Source organism: Fopius arisanus, unplaced genomic scaffold, assembly GCF_000806365.1.
Source record: "Fopius arisanus strain USDA-PBARC FA_bdor unplaced genomic scaffold, ASM80636v1 scaffold00015, whole genome shotgun sequence".
Taxonomy (NCBI): Eukaryota; Metazoa; Arthropoda; class Insecta; order Hymenoptera; family Braconidae; genus Fopius; species Fopius arisanus.
This window is the reverse complement of record NW_011887754.1, coordinates 1306987-1314357: the sequence shown is the minus strand read 5'-3', so window position 1 is coordinate 1314357 and position 7371 is coordinate 1306987. Positions and strand designations below refer to the sequence as shown.

The following is a 7371-nucleotide window of genomic DNA, read 5'->3' as shown; positions in this document are numbered from 1 at the left end:
ATAGTTCATAAAAAAACAAATGAAGATGTAAAATGAGTATGGTACAAACATGTACTAATAATTTCAAATTCATTCATGTAATATTATTTTTTTTATGGCTTTTAAAATTTTGAAAGGGGGTGAACTATAAAAAGGGGGGTTATTGGTATTAAGTAATTATATAATTTTTTTTTATTAACGGAGAGGTAAAGGAGCGGTGATACGGCACTCCATAAAATGGTATTATAGCGAAAAAACGGGAAATGTTGGTCGAAAGTTGCTTTGTTTTTTGCGAGTGTGGTTGTCTTCCGGAAATTGCCTCATTCGAGTGGGTTAGTAATACAATATCTTAACGAGATAGTTCTGGCAGTATGTGTGTGATGTACTTTGAGGGCTACCACGTAAAGTGGAAAGTTTTGGATGGATCACATGCGGTGTCATCTTCCAGAAAATTATTAAAACAGGTAGAATGCAGTACTTTGCGCAATTAGAGAACAGATTATTCACGAGACGAATGGAGAAAATACAGCAAAAGGTTGAGAGAGAAATTCCCTCCGGAAATGAGCATTGTTTATCAGAGTAAACATTGTTCAGAAATTGGGTGCAATAAGATGAAATTTCAGTCACGTAATTTCACAATTGCTGTCACATCAGAATATGAAGTATTGAAGAAAAATAAAAATTGCAACATCTTGCACGGAGAAAAATTCAACGCAACATCAATGATCCATAATTAAAACAAAATTCACTGACGAAGATTTCCTTTCGACAAAATAAATTCAAAATACAGTCACAAATATCGAGAAAAATAATATTGATATAATATTAATCAATGACTGACTTCAGAATTTTTCTCCGTGAATGATGAAGACGGAAAATCACATCGTAATCAGAAACCCAAACAATGATACATACAAGTGACTATCGCGCATGGGCGTGGCGGTTGTGGTGATTTTTTTTTTTTCAGAGATTCTCATCCAGGAAGTACTACTCTACGTGCTCACTACACCAGGCCCGACGTAGCCGTGAAAACTCCTGCGAGCAAACCTACATTTAACGACCTAAACCGGAAACACACACGCTCCCTCGGAGCTATCTGCGTCCACTTTTCCGCACGTGTCGTCGCACTGCGTCCAGCATATTACCCTCATTGTTTCACCACCCTCTCCTCTGAACACCCGTGCCCCCTCCCTCAGTCAACCAGCCCAACCACCCAACCACCCAACGAGCCCCCCACCCAACCACCCCCCCGCCTCTCCCCACATTGTCCGCCCTTATTGGATTTCACCTCCATTAATTAATTTTGGTAGCAATCCCTTGTTCCCGTTTTCTCCCACATCTGTATTTTTATCGAATTTTTCTCCACCCACTCCACCCCCCTTCCTTTATTCTTTATTTTCATTATTTTTTTTTAATTGCAAGTGTCTGTATACATTGGCCTGCCTCCTTTAATCGCCGGAGGACAAACGACCTCTGAAAAAAATAGTGGTATGTTTCCCCAAGGTTTTCAACAGACTAAAAAAAAAAATCACGTGAAAGATTTCATCATTTAGTGAAAAAGATAAAAAGATATATACATGTAAAATATCTTGAGTTGGGAGAGGAGAATGGAAATAATCCTCACCTAGAATGAGAGGAAAATAGCACGCCAACCGTAACGCACGTGCACGAATACTCACATGACATCATTGTTGTACTACTGCACGTGAAAAATGCTAATCTCATCGAGAATAAATTTCAAATGAATCACTCCACACGCATCTGGCATGCTTTGAGAATTCTATTGTTAAATTATTTACAGCTTGAGTACCTGTTCACTGAGAGTTGTGAAGAATATTTGCAATGAGGAATGAAAAAAATTTTAAGTGGTAGGATTTATCGTTGGCAATACAATTAGTCATGTGACGCGCCATAGAACCGAAGGGTTATGGTCCAGGAATAAACGCCCAGGGAATTGGGATGATGGTAACGGTAGGGCGGGATAAAACTCATGGTTTCTAAGATTATTGCATTTTGTCTGGAGCTTTACAACTTGTCATTTCCACACGGTTGGTAAGTACAGGAAGTGTTGAAAAAAAAAAGCTCGGGCAAAGGGTGAGTGGGGATGCGAAAAATAAAAAATAAAAAATTGGTCTCTTGAGGGCCTGGAAATAGTTAGGAAAAATGAGAATTGCGAGTTGTTCACTGGATAAGAGAAGTGATAATAAATGTCAGAGGAGGGAAGTGGATGAGATGGTTTTAACAACTTGACACAGCATCTCTTTAAAAAAGGCGAATAAAGGCTATTTTTACCCCCATCAACTAGACAATTAAATCATAAAGGCCCTCTCCTACGTGGATATTCGCCATTATTAATACGAAATTAGTTCTCTCAATTGAATAAATTTTATTCGCGTTAATTCACACCATTTCGTGGATAAAAAATTGCCCGTGCCAAATTATGAAGGACACCTGAGGTGAAATAAAACTCCATGACTACATTCTCCGCACCTCCAGCAACATGAATTCAATTAAAAAAATGATAACGATAATTTGATAAAAAGCTTTCAACCCTCTGAACACTCATTTCATTCTCTATAATATTAAATATCTACCCCCTGAGTTTAAGACATGGGATTAAATAAAAATAAATTCTCTAAATTTTCAAATGATGCAGAATCGAAAATTTTCCTCGAATGATATTTAAAGCGGTGGACACGAAAATTTGACGAGCATCTGGAGAACAACAATTGCATTCCTCATTTACATTCCACTTAAAGCAACTGAGCATTTGCATATCCTTCAAGCTGGCCCGTCCATTCTACAATACTGTCTTGGGTATGCGGAAGTACGAGAGGGGTGTGAATTTAAACTGGGTAAAGCCAGCTTTGTAATACGAGGGAATATATCTTCCATCATGAAATTCCAACGGGAGGATGCGGATCATAGGAACATGCGTCCCCATCAACAACCAAAACTATATACCAAGGTGGAAACTACCAACTGTCGTTCGCGGTGTCATCAACGCGTTCTCCCGTACCTCTTCCATCCCTCGCATACTTCTCTTCCCACCCCACACCCAACCCACTCGACCCCCTCCAAAAAGGGGTGAACTCTCAGTGCCCACCCTGTGTATAATCCCGCTAGTTCTGTATTTATATCGTTTACCCACTTGACGACGTGAACGGCCAACCAAATGACGTCATTTCAGCACAACTTTGGAAATTACCTCCAACCACTTCAAATACCCAGTTATGCAGTTTACTATACGACACTTTGCCCATTTGATTTTCAATGATAAAAAAAATTCACCGTCAGTCATCCGCGCTTGGGGATAAGAAGATAATTACTGCTTTCGCATTATAATTAGTGTTTTCACTCGAAAAATATAATCACCGGTTAAAGTTATTGTGAGAAATGAAATTTGACGGGAGGATACTGAGGAGAATAATTACTTGTGGATTTCAATACTTGAATTGAGAAGATATGGAATTTTTTATAGGTATAGTTAATGAAGTTGATTACGAAAATGGGAATAAAAATTTTAAAGGGTTAAAAATAATTTCTACCTGCAATACGATTATTTCGGGGTTTTTTTAATCAGAGACCAGTTGTCGGAATTCATTGACGAAATGACGCGATTCTCGTATTTTGGGCAATTTCAATTTCAATTGTCATTTGCAATATTTGTGACGGTTTCAATTTTTTTTTTACGTCAAGAGGATCTGGTGCTGAGGGGTATGAAACAGTGGGGTTTTAACAAATGGCGCCAGTTGCACGCAACACCCCCAGTATCGAATCTAATCATCGATGGAGTAATTGATTTTGCGTTTGTATCGGAACCAAAAACGCGTAACTGCACTCTTCGCCGCTTGGGTATTTCCAAATGGAATCACTGGAGAGAACAATCACCCCGTCAAAGAGTCGAGGGGATGGGGTGTAAGGGAGATAACGAGATGAGTGGGTGTGAATTTGGGGAGGGGATGGAATTCTCTCGTTTACTGTACACTCGACCAATTCAATTTATGCTCAATGTCCCTGGAAATTGGGTTACGGTATTTTCGATTTTTTTTTTTTTTTTGAAAATTGTGTTACCCTGTGGCTTCAATGAACCAGACAGACAAATAAATTTTTCAAATATCCCACTCCCATTTTTTCCTCAATGCTTGACGTCAGGCTAGAAATGATAATTGATTATTACAAAAAAAGACTGCGACTCTGTTTTTACGCCAACCGGTGAGATTCTGATAAAATTATTATTTAATGCTATAAAAAATTGTAGTTGCTATTTGCGTAACATTTGTAGCTGTTTCTGATTAAGTTTTGGAAGTTACTAGTAAAATTTCTGGGGATTTATGTGGAAAGTTCGTGTCAATACGGGAAAATTCGCGGGTTGGCCAACCAAATTTCAACTGTCAGAATTGTTTTAACAAATTTTTGTCTTTAACAAAAACAATTACTTCAACTTGCAATATCATTCGTGTATAATTTACTTAATCCAAAATCCATTTCAATTTGATGGATCTCCCACCTCGGAAATAAATCGTATTACGTCTTGAAATCAGTAAAAATGTCTGAGAAAACTTGAGGGCCAGTAAAGAGACAGGATAAATAATTTAAGAAATGTCTCAGAGCCTCTCATCACTGTGTTTTTTTTTTAAGTTAAAAAATTAATTGAAACGGAAAATAGAAAAATGAGGAGAGAAAGACCCAGAGACGTGACTGGACGGTTTTTTTTTTCTTTATTTCAACTTCTGGAGTTGAGAGGACGAGCGCTAGCAAAAACTTGGTGGTATCACACGGGAGTGAAGTGAAAGGATAAAAAAAGAGAGAAAGACAAGGGGGAGAGAAAAAGAAATCCCGACGAATGGTATGAGGTTACCCGCGGGGTGTGTCTTTTTACGACTCAATCCCTTGAGGCCAACTACGCTGTTTCTATTCTCTTTTCCGTTCCGTCACACATTTTTATTTTCCCTTTCCTTTTGCATTTGTGGGGAGCAAAAGGAAATGACCTATTGCTTCCACCACGATTTTATAACTCATTTGATTACTCGGGAGGTACAATTCTTTGTTTATGTGACGATCTATCATTACGCGGATAAATATCACACGATTTCAAAATAAATCATCCGAATATTTATAATAAATTAAGCAGACTAAAAATGTAATACTACATTCATCGCCATTATCACGAAAATTACAGAACCCTCCAAAAAAAAAAATTGCATAATGGGTCCCCGAAATTTCCCTCATCCCCATATTTCGGGTGGAATTCCAAAAAAAAAAAAATGGCTTTTATCCAATACCTCTCCCCATGCAGTAATCCTGACCAAAAAAAAAAAAAACTTGAAATCTCAGATTCAAAGAATTCAATGGCTTCATTCAAAGGGAAAATTGAGAATGAGAAAAACTTGAGGCAGGGAATAAAATTAAAAATATGTGGAAATTCATGGTATAGTTGAGGGTGGTAGGTAGAACACCATTCGGCGTGACAATGCAAAATGTCATAGGGTGGTAAAATGAATTGCGTATAGAAGTGGGTCGCGTGTGTGTGCGAGAGGGGATGAAGGAGAGTGAGGGAGGGTTTTTAAAAAACGGGTGGATGGAGACGGGAGGGGGGGGACAGTAGGGAAGGGGAATATATAAAGGACTGCATCGAACTGTGCACGCTCCATTTGTTGGCGTATGCCAGATACTCTCAATCGTCTCCAAGGCTTTTCCATAGCTCTACCTCCACCACTTAAATTTTTACCCTCACCCCGATACCCATATTACCGACATCACCAGCTTTCTGTGACCAATAGCGAATGAGAAGAATGAGAAAACCAAACCCCCACCATTCAAACATTCAGCCCTATCCGTCAGTTTCACCCCCCTATTCTCATTGTCAAGTGCAGAAACCCACAAAAATATCGACACAAGTGTCCGGAAAAGCAGGAAAGAGTAGGTCTTTTTTTTTTTCTTCTTCCCCATAAAAAATTACACCGACCAGTGAATTTTTACGACTTCCACTTGTAGTATATCGATTTGCACTCGAAATCCAGATTATTCACACGCACACACTGACATTTAATATATTGCAAGTACCTCTTGTTCTCTTTATCAATGCTTTGTAATTAATCATATTTTGGGTAATAAAATATTGAATTAATGAAGTTATGGAAATTATGCTCGCTGGCTTTTGTGAATTTATGGTGTGAATAGATAATGTGAATTTTACTGGTTCAATTCTTGGTGATGAGAAAAATATCGTTATTGTCGTTATTGATGTTTGATCATGCATTACGAGGAATTTTGGTGTTTGTGGTACGTCACAATTCCAGGGGTTCATTTTCGTCGCTTTGTTCCTCATTTGCTTTTGAAAAATGGAAAAATTCCAGACAAAAATTTTCCAAAATCAATTAAATGAATTTCTCAAAAACCATAAAACGCGTCAACTGAATTATTCCCTAAAAACAAACCAAAGTCGTGGAGAATTCAAGTGAAACATGAAAAAAAAAATTCCGTCAACCTAAAAACCAAATTTGAATATTCAATTCCCTGTAGAAACGCTTACACCTGTCAACAATCCATCGATAAATTCAAGAATCCGCAATTAATTCGAATTTCCCGTTAATTTCCTACTCAATAAAACTTTCACGAGTCCTTTCCATTAATATCGAGTGAAATGCCCGAGAAATTTCGATTATCTCGTCCAGTGAATGACTAAGTCGGCGGATAAATTCCCTAACCCACCCCCAGGAGCTTATCACCACCGCTGACACAAAAAAAAAAAAAAAAAAAAAATCACCTACCCCGATCATTTGATAAAACTGAAATGAACAATTGATGAATTTTGATTGCAGTACGTGGGTGGAATGAGTAGCGGTGGTCAAACAAGCAGCGTAAGCTACAGCAGTGTTAGCCAGAGTAGTGACGGTACTTATGGCGGTATCAGTGCAAGTACATCATCGAGTGGAGGTATGTGACGTCCCGCTGGGCCCAGACCGGGTCCAAAAAGGGACAGAGCCATAAGATTTCGAGACACGTGATTGGACGATAGGGCGACAGAAATGCCGCCCGATATCATTGAAGAGGAGGACGAGAAGATCGATGAGGAGGTGTCAGAGGGAACCGAGAGTCTCGATATTCCCGATGACGATGAATTGGAGGAGAGATTTGAGCGCTGGAAGCGACGAGTTGATATTACAATCCCCGAGGAAGAGAATGAGGATGAAATACCTCAAGTTGAGGAAACGAAAATTGACATCACGTGATTATAATTCATTCATACACATTTCTACCCTCAATTCATCCCAGACAATTTTTCTACTCCACTTATTATTTATCGAAATCGTCCTATCGTACGAGCGGATCCATCATCCCTATCATTGTCCCCAAGCGCAATAAGGGCGACATTAGGACTGCCACAAA

General features: G+C 38.7%; 1 protein-coding gene across 3 annotated transcripts in view; it reads left to right on the top strand.

Moving 5' to 3' along the window:
* LOC105263569 (dopamine receptor 2) overlaps positions 1-6936 on the top strand; it is a 69554-nt gene extending 62618 nt beyond the window's left edge. For all 3 annotated transcript variants that reach the window (XM_011299846.1, XM_011299847.1, XM_011299845.1), the window contains one exon: positions 6804-6936. In XM_011299846.1, coding sequence (XP_011298148.1) covers positions 6804-6926 — 123 coding nt within the window. In that variant the 3' untranslated portion in view covers positions 6927-6936. The remainder of the gene's footprint in view (positions 1-6803) is intronic.
* Positions 6937-7371: the final 435 nt, after the last annotated feature.